Source organism: Gopherus evgoodei, chromosome 7 (assembly GCF_007399415.2).
Source record: "Gopherus evgoodei ecotype Sinaloan lineage chromosome 7, rGopEvg1_v1.p, whole genome shotgun sequence".
In the NCBI taxonomy this organism is placed as follows: Eukaryota; Metazoa; Chordata; order Testudines; family Testudinidae; genus Gopherus; species Gopherus evgoodei.
In genome coordinates, this window is record NC_044328.1 from 6,500,000 (window position 1) to 6,519,926 (window position 19,927).

The following is a 19,927-nucleotide window of genomic DNA, read 5'->3' on the forward strand; positions in this document are numbered from 1 at the left end:
ATTCTAAATGGATTTTCCTTCTCACCCACTCTCCCTTCTATCTCTACACAGATGAGGGAGGATGAGGTGACTCAGATGCGTCATGAAATTTCAAAACTCTCCAAGGTAAGAGAAGTTATCCAGAGAAAACTGCGTGTTGCAGAGGAACAAAAAGTTGAAGCAGAATACCAGAGAGATACGCTAAGAAACCAAATCTCTGGACTAGAGAGAGGTAGGAATTAAAGCACTGTTGTGTTGCCACTGTTGTGTTGTGTTGCCACTGTTGTGTTGTTTGTTATCATGTTCATTCAGTGTACGCTCCAAGTCAAGCTCATGCCTCTTCGGTGCCCTGTATGGGACCATATGAAAGGGGCCTGCACGGCACTATGGTTGTAATGCCCTTACATATATCTCCTAGGTCTTTGGAATTTTCACACAGTGCTGCATGTGATGGGTGAAAACATAAAGGGCCTGATCAGCAGCCCCTTTGTGTGGCAGGTGTAACCCTGCCCACCCCAGGAAATACCCTCACTGTGTGTGTTGCTGTGCCAGTCTGTATTGCCAGTGCACCAGCCCCTGATGCAAAGAGATGATTGGAAGAAGGCACAAGCAGGGCATTCTTTTACCCTAGCAGTTTTGTGCCCTACAATGATATCAGTACAGAGATGACTCTAGCACAATGTATTAATAGACTGAATTATAGCAAAGTGCTGAAATATAAAGCCCCATTCTGCTATATACCTAGTGTGGACATGTTGCCTGTGCTTCCCTGTGCTCTGCCTAGTCTGTAGGTTGTATACTGAACTAACTGCACCTATGGGACATGAAGTATTTTATATGACTTTATGTATGGGACATGCTGTCTTTCATATTCATATCTCCATAACTGTAAAAGGCAAGGATCTCTCTCTGAGAGAACAACCATTCTGCTGTTGCTTCATCAGATCAGGCCTCATGCTTGGTGAAAGGGAAGACACAGGAAATTCAGCCCTGTCTTTGAATGGGTGAGAAAGGCAACAGATAATGCACCTTCTGGCAACTTGGATTGTTCTCATGCATTCCAGTGCATTGTGTTTCCTATCAGCCTTCCTGATATCAGCATGTCAGTTTCTCTTTCAGATGCACATTTCCTCTTTAAGAACAGGAGTACTTGTGGCACCTTAGAGACTAACAAATTTATTTGAGCATAAGCTTTCGTGGGCTTATGATCAAATAAATTTGTTAGTCTCTAAGGTGCCACAAGCACTCCTGTTCTTTTTGCAGATACAGACTAACACAGCTGCTACTCTGAAACATTTCCTCTTTGTTATTTTGTTAGTGATGTATTCTTCTGTGTATTTGGATGAAGGGCCAAATCTAGATTGTCTTCAGAGAGCACAGCTCCAGTGAAGCCAATGGAGTTATGCCCTTTTATGCCAGGACTGGATTTGACCCAGAGGGATTAAAACAACTCTATACATCTGTCACGGAGTCACCGGGCGATGCTCTGGAACTGCTCCCCACCAAGCCAGTCAGGACTTTGGGGAGCCTCCTCTCCTTTGGAGCAGACTTGTTCAGGGCAAGAAGCTCACACAGCTTCACCTCCTGGGTCTCTCCTTGGAGCATTCAGCATCCTCTGCCCCTCCGTGTGCTTCCCACAGCGAGTCCACCCCAGCGGGGTCCTGGGGAAGCCACCGGGTTCTGCACCCCCACTTTGCAGTCAGACGTGACTCTCAGCCAGCCAGTAACACAGAGGTTTATTCGATGACAGGAACAGGGTCTAAAACAGAGCTTGTAGATACAGCGAACCGGACCCCTCGGCTGGGTCCATTCTGGGGGGCAGTGAGCCAGACCCCCAGGTCTGCCCTCCACCCTTGACCCCAGCCAGCTCCAGACTAACAACCCCTCCCTCAGCCCCTCCTCTCTGCTCAGCCCCTTTCCCGGGCCAGGAGGTCACCTGATCCCTTTGTCTCCAACACCTTCAGCTGGCACCTTTGCAGGGGAGGGGCCCAGGCCATCAGTTGCTAGGAGACAGAGTGTCAGGCATTTAGGTGCACTGGCCATTGCTCTGCCAGATACTTAAGAACTGCCATGGGGACACTGAGGCACCAACACAGTATTCAGAGAAAACATTAAGAACATTCCCAGTTCCTCACAACATCTAAATCCAATATTTTCAAAAGGAACTAGTGATTTCAAGAGACTCTTCATTTGGATGCCAAGCCTGAGATGTCTTTCAGAGTGCACAGCATTTTCTGAAAATCCAGCTCCTTTACGGTGTCTCAAGTTAAAATCAAAGGCATCCAAAATCACTAGTTCCTTTTGAAAATCTTGGCCTAATGCTTCGCTAGTGCCTAAATATGGATTAACTTCACTAATTGTAGGCACCTGAACTTGTAAATGGAGGTCATAAATTATATCTCCATTTACATAATATTAATACAGCTTTTTAAAAAGTCCACAGACCTTTGTTTTTTTCCAGCTACGCAGTTTGAACCCAGAGTTTAATAATCTTTTTCTTGCTTTTAGAGTTGGAGATTGCTAAAAAACAGGTAGAAATTGATAAGAAAGCCATAGATGAGCTGGTGAGAGAAAGGGACATATTAAACAAGGTGAGCTTGCTTTGCTAGCAGCGGTGAACAAATATCTTGCCTTCAATATAAGATGCCTGTAGCTTAAACCATACTCCCCTACTTTCTGTGAATTGAACAACATTATACCTGCGAGCACAAAAGGGACTTCTTAGTATTAGCATATAAAACAGCAGGGGGCTGTAAGTGTTATGTGCATTTCCTTTATTGCAAACATGTTATTTGATATTCTAAGAAGTTGATTACTCCTCTGCTTGTAGTATCTACAACATATCGAGTTTAATGTTAATCTAGTCAAATTAGGGCTGTGCTAATAAAAAACACACCATCTGTCAGTATCACAGCCTTGTCTGTTTTTAACTCTGATGTCTCCTGCCACCATTTAGATTCATTTCTCATGCTTACCATTTTTCACATGTCCAGGGTTCTTAGACCAGGCAATAATATCTTGTGCTTATTGGTATTTCCGAAACTGAGTTTGGTAGATTTGACTCTATAATGTGATTGTTTAGGTTCCTCACTTGGTTGAGAATCAAACATTGTTCTGCATCCTGAATGAGTCTATTACAGGGTCATCTTCTGAAGAGGGTGAAAAACTGATTCTTTAGTTTTGAAGAATTTTTTAAAGTGAGGTTAGAAAAGCAACTTGATTAAACTGAGATCTTGGTGTCCTGTTTATTCTCCTTCTGTGACTTGCAGGCCAACCTTGCTCAGTTTACAGGTTCAACCAGGTTACTAGGAAATGAGACTGGAAGATGTTTCCCACTGCCTTCATTATCCCCCCCTCCTGAACATCCCTCTCCATTCCTTCTACAATGCAAACATCAGTATCCCAGCTTCCAATTAAAAAATACTGCCTCATTCTAGGGCCCTCTAGCAGAACTAGGAACCCATGGTCCCACAGGACCTGCAGCCATAATAGTGGGAGCAGGTAAAATGTACTTTGTTGAAGCCAGGACTGTGTGGGCAAAACCCCCCAAACTGCAGTAACTTGCTGGACAAAACTAAATCTCCAGCAATGTAAAGCAAGTTTTTCTTTTTTTAAAAAAATAAAGGTTTTAATACTTAAATGTAAGTGAGGAATAGAAAGACATTTAGCGTCTATTGTAACAGGAGTTAAAGTATTTTTTACATGGTTTAAGCAAGATTTGTTTTGTTCTTTGAGTGGTAAAAATTGTGTCCGAATTCCCTTTATGTATACAATATATTAACTGAGGGTTGTTTTTTTCCTTTTTGTTTTATTGTTTTTCAAGTAACATGAGGAATCTGTCTCTTGTGGGGTCTAAGTTTTGGATGGGAGTGGGATAAAGATGCAAGGAACAACGCGGGACTGGGTAGGAGTGGATATTACAGGATGGGATGGGAGCAGGATTAAAAAAATAGTCCAGTATAGGCTCTGCCTCATTCTGTAGTGCAGTGGTCTCCAAACTGTGGAGTGTTCCCCCGTCAGGGGCATGCAGAGGAACTTTTGGGGCGGGTGCAGCAGGGCCTGGGCCAACCCCCATTGTCGGTGGGGAGGGAGTGCCAAGCAGCCCCACTCTGCCCCCAGCTTCCTTCGGGCCTTGCCCTCAGCCACGGCTCTGGCTCCTGGCTCTGGCTCTTCTCCTGGCCCTGGCCTCAGCCCCAGGCCCAGCCCTGCCCCCAGCCATGACCCTGACCTGAGCGCAGGGCTCACAACCACACATCCGCTCCTGACCATGGTCCCAGCTGTCAGCACTGACTGCATCCTACCTGTGGCTTCGTTCCAGCTCCTGGCTGTGGCCCCAGCGCCACCCCCAGCCTCAGCCCACGCCCCCCACCGCGACCCAGCCACAGCTCTGCTCCTGGCATTGGCCTCCAGCCTTGTCTCTGCTCCTGGCTTTGGCCCCACTCCTGGCCCCAACAGTGGCTTCACTCCCAGTCACCACCCCTGCTCCGGCCTTGGTCCCTGGCCCTGACCATAATCCTGGCCCTGGCTTCCGGGGGGGCACGGAGAGATTGCATTACCAGTAAGGGTGGGCATGCCATAAAAAGTTGGGGGACCACTGCTTTAGACTCGTGGAAACATTCTCATGATCCTATTTGGAGACTGAGTGTCTTTAATTTAGCAAATCTGATAAAGTGTAATGACTCTCGGGCATCCCTAACCCACTTGGACAGAAGCTAGTATGTAACATAGCATGTAGAGTGCGGCATTCTGAGTTACAGACATGGATGGTAATTGTTTCGGGATTCTTTTTGCAGAACTTGCTTAAGGCTGCCAGTGTCACTCAAAAGCAGCTGAACTTGGTAAAGCTCCATGAACAGTCCAAGAGGAACTTGGAAGAAGAAATTCAGAACTATAAGGATGAGGCTCAGAAGCAGAGGAAGATTATCTACCAGCTGGAAAAAGAGAGAGACCGTTACATCAATGAAGCTAGTGAACTCACCCAGAAGGTATGAGATGATTTGTGTACACACGATTCATCCATCTCTCTCTCTCTCCCCCTGTCAAAATTGGAAAGAGAGCAGATTCCATTCCTGACATTTTAGATTTAGCTGATAGGTAGGATCGATCAATGCTCTGCAGAGAGTTTACAAAGGTTTTAATAAAGCTTGTGGATTTTAGGCAAATTATTACGCACAGGACTGTCTTGTACATTTGTGCACGGTTCTAGGCTAGCATCTCTTTTTTTCTCCCCTATCTTCCATGTGTTTAAAAATAATTTTGGCCATGTCCATCCTCTGCCAGATTTTCCCGACTTAACCAACTTCTCTTTGGCTCTGCTGCCTTCATATTGCCCCATAAAACAACAGCTCAATTCAGGTCTGCACCTGGGTCATAGTTACAGGGTGAGCTGCACTTTAAACTCCTTTGCAATCCCTCTCGAGTGCACCACTCAGGTGACAAGCTTCACTTCCTTCACCTGTCTCAAGAGTGAAACCCTGCAGTTCAGCCACTCTTAGGGTATGGCTGGGCTGCAACCAAAGATGTAACTACAGAACACGTATGCACACCCAAGCGAATTTTGATCTAGCTGACATTCACAACAACAGGTGTGAATCAACAGCAGCATGGGCTTAGCAACAGCAACAGCCTGGAGCCGCCCCTGGATACATGGGCTACTCAGAGAATCTCTGCAAAAGCTTTGTGCTGTGTCCATTGCTTCCTATTATAGAATCATAGGACTGGAAGGGACTTTGAGAGGTCATCTAGTCCAGTCCCCTGCATTCATAGCAGGACTAAGTATTATTTAGACCATCCCTGACAGGTGTTTGTCTAACCTGCTCTTAAAAATCTCCAATGATTCCACAACTTCCCTAGGCAATTCATTCCAGTGCTTAACCAACCTGACAGTTAGGAATTTTTTCCTAATGTCCAACCTAAACCGCCCTTGCTGCAATTTAAGCCCATTGCTTCTTGTTCTATCCTCAGAGGTTAAGAACAATTTTTCACCCTCCTTGTAACAACCTTTTATGTACTTGAAAACTGTTATCATGTCCCCTCTCAGTCTTCTCTTTTCCAGACTAAACAAACCCAGTTTTTTCAATCTTCCCTCATAGGTCATGTTTTCTAGACCTTTAATCATTTTTGTTTCCCTTCTCTGGATTTTCTTCAGTTTGTCCACATCTTTCCTGAAATGTGACTCCCAGAACTGGACACAATACCCCAGTTGAGGCCTAATCAGCACAGAGTAGAATGGAAGAATTAATTCTTGTGTCTTGCTTAGAGCACTCCTGCTAATACATCCCAGAATGATGTTTGCTTTTTTTGCAACAGTGTTACACTGTTGACTCATATTTAGCTTGTGATCCACTATGAACCCCAGATCCCTTTCCGTGCTGTTCCTTCCTAGGCAGTCATTTCCCATTTTGTATGTGTGCAACTGTTTGTTCCTTCCTAAGTGGAGTACTTTACATTAGTCCTTATTGAATTTCATCCTATTTACTTCAGACCATTTCTCCAGTTTGTCCAGACCATTTTGAATTTTAATCCTATCCTCCAAAGCATTTGCAACCCTCAGAGCTTGGTATCATCTGCAAACTTTATAAATATACTCTTTATGCCATTATCTAAATCATTGATGAAGATATTGAACAGTACTGGACCCAGAAATGATCCCTGTGGGTCCCCACTTGATATGCCCTTCCAGCATGACCGTGAACCACTGATAACTACTCTCTGATAACGATTTTCCAACCATTTATGCACCCACCTTATAGTAGCTCCATCTAGTTTGCATTTCATTCGTTTGTTCATGAGAAGGTCATGTGAGACAGTATCAAAAGCCTTACTAAAGTCAAGATATACCACGGCTACCACTTCCTCCCATCCACAAGGCTTGTTACCCTGTCAAAGAAAGCTATCGGGTTGGTTTGACATGATTTGTTCTTGACAAATCCATGCTGACTGTTACATATCACCTTGTCTTCTATATGTTTGCAAATTGATTGCTTAATTATTTGCTCCGTTATCTTTCCGGATACAGAAGTTAAGCTGACTGATCTAATTCCCCAGGTTGTCCTTATTTCCCTTTTTATAGGATTGGCACTATATTTACTCTTTTCCAGTCTTCTGGAGAGTCTCCCATCTTCAAAAAGAACAGGAGTACTTGTGGCACCTAAGAGACTAACAAATTTATTTCAGCATAAGCTTTCGTAGACTACAGCTCACTTCGTCGGATGCATCTCCTGTCTTCTGTGACTTTTCAAAGAGAATCGCTAATGGCTTAGCTACCTCCTCCTTGAGTATTCTATGATGCATTTCATCAGGCCCTGGTGACTTGAAGACATCTGACTTGTCTAAGTAATTTTTAACTTGTTCTTCTTTCCCTATTTTAGCCTCTTCTAATCATACCTCATTTTCACTGGCATTCAGTATGTTAGACGTCCGATCGCCACAAACCTTCTTGGTGAAATCCGAAACAAAGATGTCATTAAGCACCTCTGCCATTTCCACATTTTCTGTTATTGTTTTTCTCCCCTAAGTGAGTAATGGGCCTACCCTGTCTTTGGTCTTCCTCTTGCTTTTAATGTATTTTTAGAATGTTTTCTTGTTACCCTTTATGTCTCTAGCTAGTTTGATCTTGTTTTGTGCTTTGGCTTTTCTAATTTTGTCCCTTCATATGTTATTTGTTCATATACATCTTTTGTAATTTGACCCAGTTTCCACATTTTTGAGGACTCTTTTTTGATTTTTAGATCAGGGTTCTCAAACTTCATTGCACAGCGACCCCTGTCTGATAACAAAAATTACTACATGACCCCAGGAGGGGGGACCAAAGCCTGAGCCTGACTAAACCCTGCTGCCCTGGGGTGGTGGGAGGCCTAAGGGCTTGAGTCCCAGGCAGGGAGACTGTTCCCTGAGCACCAACACTCAAGGTGAAGCCCTTGGGCTTCAGCTTCAACCCTGGGCAGTGGGGCTCGGGCTTCAGCCCCAGATGCCAGCAAGTCTAAGCTAGCCCTGGTGACCCCATTAAAACTGGATTGCAACCCACTTTGGGGTCCTGATCCACAGTTTTAGAACTGCTGTTTTAGATCATTGAAGATTTCCTGGTTATGCCAGGGTGTTCTCTTGCCATACTTCCAATCTTTCCTATGCGGTGGGATTGTCTGCTTTTCTGCCCTTAATAATGTCTCTCTGAAAAACTGCCAACAGTCTTCAATTGTTTTTCTCCTTAGACTTGCTTCCCGTGGGATCTTACCTACCAACTCCCTGAGTTTGCTAAGTCTGTCTTCTTGAAATCCAAGGTCTTTATTTTGCTGTTTTCCCTCCTGCCATTCTTTAGAATCATGAACTCTACCATTTCATGATCACTTTCACCCAAGCTTTTTCCGCTTTCAAATTCTCAACCAGTTCCTCCGTATTTGTCAAAATCAAATCTAGAACAGCCTTTCCCCTAGTAACTTTCTCCACCTTCTGAAATAAAAAATTGTCTCCAATACGTTCCAAGAATTGTTGGATAATCTATGCCCTGCTGTGTTATTTCCCCAATAGATGTCTGAGTAGTTGAAGTCCCCCATTACCACCAAGCTCTGTGCTTTGGATGATTTTGTTAGTTGTTTAAAAAAAGCCTCATCCTCCTCTTCTTCCTGATTCCGTGGTCTGTAGTAGACCCCCTACCATGACATCACCCTTGTTTTTTACCCCTTTTATCTTTATCCAGAGACTTTCAACAAGTCTGTCTCCTATTTCCATCTCAGCCTCAGCTGAAGTGTATACATTTTTAATATATAAGGCAACACCTCTTCCCTTTTTTCCCTGCCTGTTCTTCCTGAGCAAGCTTTATTCTTCTGTAACACTTTATTTCATATGATGTGCTCAGGAACATGATGATGACATGTTCCATTAATTGCTGAAGATCACATTGGAGAGCTCTCCAAGAAGCTCATTGATTTACTGGGAAGCTAGCCTTCAAGCTGTTTCAACTCACAAGTTATTTGCTACCTTCTCACTTTATAATTACCTCTTACAAATTCATGTGATCAGTGGCTTTTAAATCATCTTTGAATGATACATACCCTCTTGTCTGGCTTACTTTATATCATTTCTTTGGAATAATATTCCATTTAAGTGAGATTTCTCTTTATTCCAAAGTCACATTTTACATCCCCCTCCCCTCACTGCATCTAATCTTGTAGCTATGAGTTAGGATCATTATAAAGTACGGTCAAGCTGTAAATCACAGAGATCAGAATGGCAAGGGTCTTGCTGTAGAACTGTGCATTTCTGATTAGGGCTGTGCACATATTTTTTTATCGACGATGAAAAGGGTGAATGCTTGAGGGTTTTCTGACTTTTCCACTTTGGGGGCAACATTTTGGGCATTTAATCTAAAAGTTTCTTAACCCTTTTACCCTAACACCTGTGCACCTAAGGCAATGTGGTGAGAGGTGAAGTCCTTGCAGGTCTAGGCCACTCCTAAAACACCCATTCAGATGCTCTCAGAGCCTGTCAGACAACAACCCATAGCAAAGTGTGGTCAATGGAATATTGGCCTCACTGTTGCAGAGCTTCAGGAAATGCGAGTTGTGACACTAGGGCTGTTTGTGTAATGGTGCCTGTCAGGGGCAGCTCCAGGCACCAGCACGCCAAGTGCATGCCTGGGGTGGCAAGCCACGGGGGGCGCTCTGCCGGTCGCCGCAAGGGCGGCAGGCAGGCTGCCTTTGGTGGCATGCCTGTGGAGGGTCCACTGGTCCCGCGGCTTCGGCAGACCTCCCACCGGCTGCCGCTGAATTAATGGGACTGGGGACCTCCCGCAGGCAAGCCGCCAAAGGCAGCCTGCCTGCCATGCTTGGGGCAGCAAAATGCCTAGAGCTGCTCCTGGTGCACCCATTTACAGGGGATTTTTATGCTTATTTGATTCACTAAGGGGCAAATCTAGACACACCTTTCAGCTGCAGAGATCCCTGATCACATCAGGACTGGCAAGCAGAGCAAGATGCCAGGACCAGCGCAGAGCATCACACCCTGTGTGTGCTCTGCAGAAGCTCCCTGTGCTCAGCTGCTCTTTCCTTTTTGAGGGCAGGGCTCTGGGTGAGGCTGGTGTATCTGTGATTATGCAAATCTCTCTGCTAGCCATTCCGCCTTGCACAGTAACCTGTGGGGTATTGGCAGCCCTTATACTGCAATAGAGGAGCCTTATGCCAACTTGGGGGAAGATTCTCTTCCCAGAGGCTCTCCTCTGTGGACAGCCATGTCTCTGCACCAATCAGTAGAGCTAGCCGGACTCCCAGGGGCACATGACTGCTGTACTCCTGAGGGACTCTAGGAATGCCTGTCTGATGCCCTGCGCCTTCCAGAGCTCCTGCTGGGGCCTGCCATATCACACTGACCCTAGCACAGGTATGTAAGTTCAAGGCAGGAACTTGACTGAGCCTTTTGAGCTACAATACTCTTGTTTCAGGCATCTGATGAGTAGCCTGTAGTTTAAAGTTACAGTCAGGATGGCAAAGGATTTTATGGTAGGAAGTCATGCCAAATTCACCCTTCTATTCATTGTGCCCAATTCTCTGCTCACCTACACCACTTTCACGTTGGTGTAACTCCATTGACTTCAGTGGTGTGACTCCTGATTTACACCATTATAAATGAGAGGAAGATCTTTCCTATGTGGTCTGTATTAACTCACTACAAGTATCAGTGGGACATTTCTCTCTTTAGAAAGGTGGCTGTTTGCACCTGAAATGCCGAGTTGGTGGTAAAATCTCTGTTCCTTCTTGCAGCGTCAGACTCCCCATTCAGAATCTGTTGGACAGCAAACAGTTGAGTAAACCCTTCAGTCTCACCTGTCATTGATCCCTGGCCATGGTTAACTAGAGGTTACGAATCAGTGTTGTATCTCCAAAAGCCCATTACAAGGTTAATGTTGTATGCAAGAAAATCCAGAAACCTATTTCTTTTTTAATACGCTTCATCTATAGAAAATGTAATGCTATACCAGGACATTTAAGACATAGGCAGAACTTCTCAAGATCTCATAGCAGCTAAATAAAGTGAAGCAAATAAGTGAGGATCCAATATTGAGTTCTTGGGCAGGTTCGCCGAACTGAATGGTGAAGAAGTAAATAATAGCCAAATATACACATAACAGGTCCAAGGGTACAGTGGAAAGCTGCCTCGAAATAATGGCTGATTTTCCTTGCTAAGCTAAGGCCACACTGTGCCCCTCCACCAGTGTACAGTTCCTTACTAGTGAATCCTATGCCACCAGTGTAAGGGGCATGGCTGAGGAGAAGGGGATGTGGCCAAGATTCCCACACCTGGCTGATCCCTGGCTGCCGCATTGTTCCCTGGAGGCTGTTGGCAGGCTGTGTAATGTAGAAGAATCTTCTCGTTGCTCTAACATGCCAGAAGACTGACTAGCATGCAGCCAGCTCAACATGAGGGGTGTACAAAGGCCACCTTGGCACCCCCATTCTGACCTGCACCATGCACTTCTTGCCCACAGCCAAGGATCTTGCTCAGTCTTTATACTGCAGTCTTGTTTAATTTCATGCCCCACAAAACTGGGTGTGGCACAAGATGCAAAATTGCATCAGTATAATTGTGCATGTTATGATTTAAAGGCAAACGCCTAACTGTCCTTCTCAACAATTTCCAGCCTGTTCACCCTCCACAGCAGCCTCTGGGGCAGGGGCTTAACCCCCTCACTGGGTTTTGCTCCCCACCCCCTGCCCTGAGTCTTGCCCCCAGGGAGCATGGGCCTGCTCTGTCCCCTAGGAATCCTACCCTGCTGAGACATCTCTCTGGCCCGGTTTGTGGAAGCCCCTGCAGTCAGCTTCCCTGGGCCCTCATGCACAATGCATCCTTAGGACTTAACCCCTTCCTGCCTGCGCTGTAACTGGGGGACAGGAGGCAGCTGGGTTATTATGTCAGTGGGTGGCTGGATTATGTCAGTGGCCAGCAGCAGCTGCAAGGTGTTAGCTGCCTTTTGACACTGTGAGGGCAGGAAGGGGCAAGCTGCTTCCGGCCTCGGGATGGGGGTGGAGGAGGGGGGAAGGGAAAGAGATGAGCTCTGCAAAGACATGGGCCAGGTCATTTCCCCCCACCCCATGCGGATGGAAGCAGCTCCCTTCTCTCCCGCACAGTACTGGCCACATGGTGATGTGAACCCTTGCAGAAATCTGGCCGGAGGGGGCATGTGACCCTGCATGCCCCTCACGTGTTGCCTCAGGAAGATGAGGCTTCGGGTATCAGGAGAGGCAGGTCTATCCTGGGGTTCCAGCCAGGCATGCAGGGTGGAGAGTGCTGAGCACAGAGGGTCTGGTGGGTCGGTCGGTCACCCACCCTTTGTAGGAGAGGTGTATGAGAATGTGTGTGTGTCACCCCTCCCCGTGTGAACTCTAAAGCCTTAAACATAAGACGGTAAATAAAAAGAATCCAACTATTCAATATTTCTTTTAAACAGGGGCTCAGTCAACTTTATGTTAATTTGAATGTTTGTACTGCATAGTTTTGATTGATTGCTGTTGAACTTGCTTGAATATGAGTAATTTTACTGGGTGTCCTATATTCAGCATAGAGAAATATGGTCACTCTAGCTTCGATGGTATATAAATTAATAGGCGTTGTGCTGGCCCTCTGCACAGAGGTGAACTCCCCCTGAAAGTTGCTGGGTGCTTTCAACCCTATTAGATTTGAGGGCACTTAAGCCCCCCACAGGACCAGTCTTTGGGTCATATCATGCATGCCTTTTTTGTATTTGTAAAGGGGAATTGTTTGAGTTTCATCACTTCAGAGAAGGCATAGTCAGTGTAAAAACCATGAGTACCAACTTGGAAAACTTAGTCTAGAAGTTTATTACTCTTCTGTTGCATCAAATACAAGTTAAAGAGTTACAAATGCAGTGACCTACTTTCAAATCCTGCTTCAGCTTATATAGTGAGTAAGCTACACTGCAGATTTTAAACACTCGTTATTGATTTTATTTTACTCTTTTTACTATTGGTAGATTGTTTTAACACAAAAATAAAAGGCCGGAGTAGATTATAAACTGGGACTCTGCTTTCATAGTGCATTGCAAGCAGTTTCTGGGCTCCTCTGCAGTCAGCTACAAATGTGCTGGAACTCCATCCCCATTGCTGGGATAAAACTTTCTATATTTAGATACTCTCAGTCTCCAGAGTTGGGTGAAGATGTCTAGTGGAGTAATCAATTAATTCAGCTCTTGCCCCATAGCCAGCCCCCTAAAGACCTTACAGTACATCAGCTCTGCCATCACATTCACAGAAGGGGACAACTATGCTAACTGCTAACTTTGCTGTTATTGCATGTCTGTGGCGAACATTTTTATATTTCTTCCTATGAATTTATATGAATATAACTTCTGCTGGTACTTGAACTATTACCTTCAAAGAATGGAGACCAGACACTTGGGTACGAATTGCAATTGTAATTCAGAGTTTATTCTTCCTGTGTGTCTATGCATAAAGCTGTTTTCCTCATTTGTTTTTATACCCCATGATATTTCTGCTCATTTTAAAGGTGGAATTCTTATCCCCACCTGCACGATGAAACCAAAAGCAGATAGCCCTCAGTTTGTGCTCCTGCCTGTTTTTAATGTTCTTTCTGTGCAATAGTTGGTGCATTCTGGTTGAATATCCATACAGTGCTGCTTGTTTATGCTCACCTGTTATGAAGTCTGCGCCAGCAGGTTGAGGGGGCTTAGTTTTGATAGAGCATCACTAAAAAGTCCAGCAAAATGATCAGGCAAACCACTTTTGTTGTTTCTTCTTTAACATAGTACTTGTCATTCCCCTTGAAGTGATATGCCACCAACACTTTAATAAGGATCTCCCTCGCAAATTCTCCATCCCAATTGGCAATGAATGTGATCATCCATGGGCAAAATGTCCCTCATCAAAATCTATCCATCACTATCCGTCTCCATTCTTCACCATTCCCAGCCCCTCCTGAATGCTACTATGGTGGCTTCTTACGTGGCTGTTTGGTTATAAATATAGTTGATTAACTCCCTTATTATTGTAATTATCCATCAAACATTTGGGACCAGATATTAGTTCCAACAACATTTAACTGTAAGGAAGGAAGAGAGACTGAAACCTCTTGTCCTTTACAATGATCTATTTGCAATTGTAACCTGTTGGAACATATTATTCATATTCTCTTTCTGTCTCTCTCCCTAATGAGTAGCTGGTAAACGTCTGAAATCTGGCCCTGGCTTTCTAAAAAACCTAATGCTTTTCCTATGAATGCTACTTTTTGTTGATCTGACCTTAAAGTGTGTATGTATTCTGCCTTTGTGTCTGAGCCAAAGCCTGAGCATCGGGTAAAAATAAAATGTTCCCCCCAAATCAGCATCTCAGAAAGGTTAAATTTCCCACTTGGACCAGACTAATCGTGGCTGTAGGCATAGATTCTTATTACGAGGATTTGCAGCTGCCACCTTAGATAAAAATCACAAAGTTTTGTCCCATCCTGATAATCATGGAAAGATGGTTTAATCATATTCATTTCTTATTTTCCGCTCCAGGTCCTCCAGCACATGGAAGATATCAAAGTGCGGGAAATGCAGATCTTTGACTACAAGAAGAAGATAGCAGAGGCTGAGACTAAATTAAAACAGCAACAAAATCTGTATGAGGCCGTGAGATCAGACAGGAACCTATACAGTAAAAATCTGATAGAAGCTCAGGTACAAGAATACATTTTTTACTCTATGATTTTTTTGTTTTGTTTGTTTTTTTAAGAAAATCCTTCTCATTTATACTTTTGGAAAGGAAAGACAGATAATAAAATCTGCACAGGTGATGTGTGTGTTGGGCATTAATTTTTTAAATCACAGTTTGCATTTGGACTGAGAAGTAAAATTTGCAGTCCTCATGCACAATGTCAGACTGCTCCCTGCTTTGCATAAAGACCCTGGCTCCTTGGAGAGAGATATTCCTATCATATAGAGAAATTTTTCCCTTTCTTTCCTTCCTTCCCTCTTCTCTGCTCTCTGTTAGGTTTGATATAAGAATATGACAGACATGACATATGTGAAAATGAACCCCCCACCCCACACACTCTCGCTGCTGTGATTCATGTATAAGAAAGCTGCAGTGGAAGAAACACTTGTCAGGTGAAGTAGCATTTTCCCACATAACTAAATGTTTCCACCTGGCTTGTGAATTTCAGGCACTATCGTTCCCTTCAGATTACAGTCCTCCACTTTTTCCCTGTAAATACCTCCAGCAATATTGGAGGAAAGGTAAAGATCACTTGTATATATTTTTACAACATTATGCATTATTCAACAGTAATGGCCTAAACACTACAGATATCCTATAGTAAACTGCAGAATCTGGGATGTGGATGACTGTGGTTTAGAGCCTTGGGGTATTTGAGAGAACAAGGAAATATAAGATAAACATATACACCACACTAGACATTTATAATCTACCCTGAGTAAGGGGTAGCATGTAGCTGCATTGCTCCAGGAGCAAACCAGCGAATGAGCTGTGCCAGAGAGTTACTGTTCCTACTTGTTCCCCACTATGGGTATGTCTGCACTATAATCAGGGGGTGCCATTGCACGTTGTGTAGACGTACCTGAGCTAGCTTTGATCTAGCTAGCTAAGGTACTGGAGCGGTGAAGCTCTGGCAGCACCAGCTTCAGTGCAGACTAGCTGCCCGAGTAATTACCCAGGGTTTTGCGTGGGCTTATGTGGCCCGCGCTGAAGCCTGTACCACCATGGCTTCAGTGCTATTGATACTCAAACTAGCTAGATTAAAGCTAGCTCAGGTATGTCTACATGACCTGCTATCATGCCCCATGGTTTCAGTGTAGACCTACCCCAAGTCTAGGGAGGAGTAAGTTATTTCACCCCTTAGCGTGGAGCAGCTTACTTGTTCCCTGTGTGCATCCTACCAGCAACTCTGGCCAGGGCCGCCCAGAGGATTCAGGGAGCCTGGGGCAAAGCAATTCCATAAAAAACGTTGCAATGCTATAGGATACTATATTCTCGTGGGGGCCCCTGTGGGGCCTGGGGCAAATTGCCCCACTTGCACCCCCCTCTGGGCAGCACTGACTCTGGCCACCAATGAGCAGAGGTGTATCCAAGACTCCTGTGACTCCCAAGCTCTCTCCAACCCTTGCTCACAGCCAGATGTTTCAGACAAATAGCCCCTGCTCTCCCCACTGCAGCTGGACTCACTGTCTGAGCAGAGCTGGTCAGGAGAGTAATGGGAGGGGGCTGCTCTCCTGTACTTCCTCTCTGTGGCCAGGAAAGGGATGTGACAACTTAACACGTAGTAATTGAGAATGAGTAGCTAACGTTCCTGTGAATGTTTGCATGTGTGAAGCATCAGCAGAAATAAGGGTCAAGCATGTCATCGTCATTGTGGCAGATCCCAAAGGGATGTGGCCTCCTGGCAGATCAAGTGAATTGGTTCTAGCTAGGTCCTTAAGGTGGTTTGGCTGGATATTCAGATTTTGTCCATCCCTGGCAATTTTGTTGTTCCACTGAAGCTTTGGGCAACCTCGTGATTGTCGGCTGTGGAGCGGCATTTCTTGGAATGACAGTGCCTGAAATTCACATGCTTCATAATTCATTGGTTCTCCATCCTAATACATGTTCATACCAAGAAAGGAACCAAAACCAGGTGAAGCATGTAGAGAACACTAAATTACTTTCCTTTTATAATTGTTAAAGATACAGTATCAATTTAGGACACAAACTTCTTGCACCCTCCTACAGAATTGGCAGATACACTCTGAGTTAGGCTAATGCATGAAACTCTTTAGATAACTAAGGACATCTCAGTTGGAGGCCCTGGCATGGTTTATGTATATATACAGCCCACACAAAGATCTGTGCAGAATACTGCCTACTACAGAGGCCATTAATCTACCCTTTAATAGATTATTTGATTCATAATTTGTGCTAGCTGACAGCTCTGTGTGTCAGAAGACTGCTGAGGGTAAAACATCCTTTTGGTTATAATCACACTGTACTGTATGTGGCAATAAAAGAAACAGTAAGTCATAGTTCAGTAACAAGCCAGCCAGCCATGGAGAAAAAATGGCTTGGCTTAAAAACTATGCAAAATAATAATTCCTCTTGGGAAGTAATATAAATTGGCAAAAGGCTGTTTAGATAGAAGAAAGCTAGCTGTAGATATTTTTGGATTGTTTAATAACGAAAGGCTCTCCGTTAACCTGCCCAGCCCACGTTGCTTCTGCTCTCCAGGACATCCTAACCTCCAACTCAGTAAAATCTCTTGGAAAGGGACTCCTTGGCTGGGTTCGAAAGCATGCTTTCAGCTTTGAGGTTCTTTCCGAAATTGGGAACATATTTATTCCTTTATTTAAATGAAACTAATCCTGTCCTTTGCAAAAATCACAGGACCCTTCATGTCCTCTTCCACATACAAAGATAGCAGTGTATTTGGGTATGTATCTGTGCTCCAGATTTTAAAATATCTGGTCTGCTTCCAGGGTGTGGGAGAGATTTATAGGCAGCTATCTAGAAGACTTTTGAATTTAATTTTCTCCTGTTACATTTACATGAGTAATTGTGTGTATATATGCACATGGGCAGTTCTAATGGCAAAGGGTTACATCATTGTCAGGGTCATTTAATTGACTTAGGACCAGAGCACTGGTCAGCAGTGTTTATGGAGCTGCAGTGTATTCCCAAATCCCTTACTGCACACTATTTCATGCATCTGTCAAATACATATGTTGAATCCACTGATCTTCTTTTCATGTCACACTCACCAACTGGTCACTGCAATCATCAATCTAATGTATATGTCTCAGTGTTACTTGCGAAAAGTGCCGTGACCCATCGTCAGTCTCATTTGATTAACTTTATCAGTGTCCGTACTCTGGCCAGACGCTTGGAGTTGGAGAACTGCTGTGTTAAGTGTCTTATGCAAAAATATTTCACTTATCTACCAAGTGAATCTGTACGTATTGAATGTACTATCCTCCAATTTTCTGTCACCATTCCTCAGTCACTGTCAGTCACAAACAAAAGCAGCTTCCCAATGTTGTACTAGCAGGTGACTCTCTGGATATAGGACCATATAGGCACATGTATAGAAGTGGTTCCATAGGATAGTTATCCACAGTCACTGATCTCTCTGCCACACTATCTAACTTGACTTCAAACACCTTGGTGTATGTTCTGGGGCTGGAACATGTAAAAAATGGCTGCAGCCAAGGGACTTTTCTACCCCCTAATGCCCTCAGTCCCACACAATCAAAGCCTGCATATAAGAGTTGGATGGCTGACCACTTCTGATCTGTAGATGGGTATTTGTGAAGGCTTATGCTCATTTGCATACAGAGACATGCCTTGGCACATGAGTACTTTCATTTGGAAAAATAGTGGGACACCCTCCCAACATTTGTGCAAACAAAGCAGAGTTGTACAAGTGTCTGTTGAAGAGCAAGCCAATAAAGTCATGAAAACAGATGGATAGGATCACAGTTGCATTATTCACTTATATCAACTGCTAGGTCCTATTATGTGTCCAGCACTCTAAAAGGTGGCTTACAGGCTTATTGTTGTTGTCAATGGGCTTTTAACAGTCTGATTACTGCAATATCATGCCAGCATAAAAAGCAAATGGTCATTTAACGGAATTATTTTTCTTTGCTAACGTTAAAAGTAATGTCTGGTATGCACAGCTTAGTAGGATAAGGATTTGATTGGGAGTCTTCTCCTCTCAGATGCCGTGGTTTAATTTCAAGTGTCAATATATCCTGAACTTCCAGGCACAAAATACTTGAATTCTCTTTTATCCCTTTTTAGAATCATAGAAATTTGGGGCTGCAAGGGCCCTCGAGAGGTTACCTAGTCATCTCCCTGTGCCGATGCAGGATTAAGTATACCTAGCTCACCCCGACAGATGTTTGGTGAACATCTGTTTTGTCCCATTAGGATGAGATCACTGAAATGAAGAAAAAAATGAAGATCATGACTCATCAAGTTGATCAGCTTAAAGAAGAGATCACAGCCAAAGAGGCAGCTCTTGTGAAAGTACATTTGGAACATCAACGAATAGAAAAGGAAAAGGAGTCTCTGAAGGTAAGGCACCTTAGTTGTGGGGTGTTTGCCAGGACTCATTAGGAAGGAAAGGACTCACAGACTGTAAGGTCAGAAGGGACCATTATGATCATCTAGTCCGATCTCCTGCACAATGCAGGCTACAGAATCTCACCCACCCACTCCTGTAACAAACCCCTAACCTATGTCTGAGTTATTGAAGTCCTCAAATTGTGGGTTGAAGACCTCAAGCTGCAGAGAATCCTCCAGCAAGTGACCCGTGCCCCATGCTGCAGAGAAAGATGAAAAACCTCCAGGGCCTCTGCCAATCTGCCTTGGAGGAAAAATCCTTCCTTACCCCAAATATGGTGATCAGTTAAACCCTGAGCATGTGGGCAAGACTCACCAGCCAGCATCCAGGAAAGAATTCTCTGTAGTAACTCAGATCCTAACCCATCTAACATCCCATCACAGACCACTGGGCATACTTACCTGCTGATAATCAAAGATCAATTGCCAAATTAATTGCCAAAATTAGGCTATCCCATCATACCATCCCCTCCACAAATTTATCAAGCTTAGTCTTAAAGCCAGATATGTCTTTTGCCCCCACTTCTCCCCTTGGAAGGCTGTTCCAGAACTTCACTCCTCTAATGATTAGAAATCTTCGTCTAATTTCAAGTCTAAACTTCCTAGTGTCCAGTTTATATCCATTTGTTCTTGTGTCCACATTGGTACTAAGCTTAAACAATTCCTCTCCCTCCCTAATATTAATCCCTCTGATATATTTATAAAGAGCAATCACATCCCCCCTCAACCTTCTTTTGGTTAGGCTAAACAAGCCAAGCTCTTGAGTCTCCTTTCATAAGACAGGTTTTCCATTCCTCAGATCATCCTAGTAGCCCGTCTCTGAACCT

General features: G+C 44.2%; 1 protein-coding gene across 2 annotated transcripts in view; it reads left to right on the forward strand.

Annotated features, from left to right (window-relative positions):
* Nucleotides 1–19,927, forward strand: part of CFAP58 (cilia and flagella associated protein 58) — a 105,281-nt gene that overhangs the window by 16,057 nt on the left and 69,297 nt on the right. For both annotated transcript variants that reach the window (XM_030569922.1, XM_030569923.1), the window contains exons 7-11: nucleotides 52–211; nucleotides 2,488–2,570; nucleotides 4,773–4,964; nucleotides 14,504–14,665; nucleotides 18,906–19,052. In XM_030569922.1, coding sequence (XP_030425782.1) covers nucleotides 52–211; nucleotides 2,488–2,570; nucleotides 4,773–4,964; nucleotides 14,504–14,665; nucleotides 18,906–19,052 — 744 coding nt within the window. The remainder of the gene's footprint in view (nucleotides 1–51; nucleotides 212–2,487; nucleotides 2,571–4,772; nucleotides 4,965–14,503; nucleotides 14,666–18,905; nucleotides 19,053–19,927) is intronic.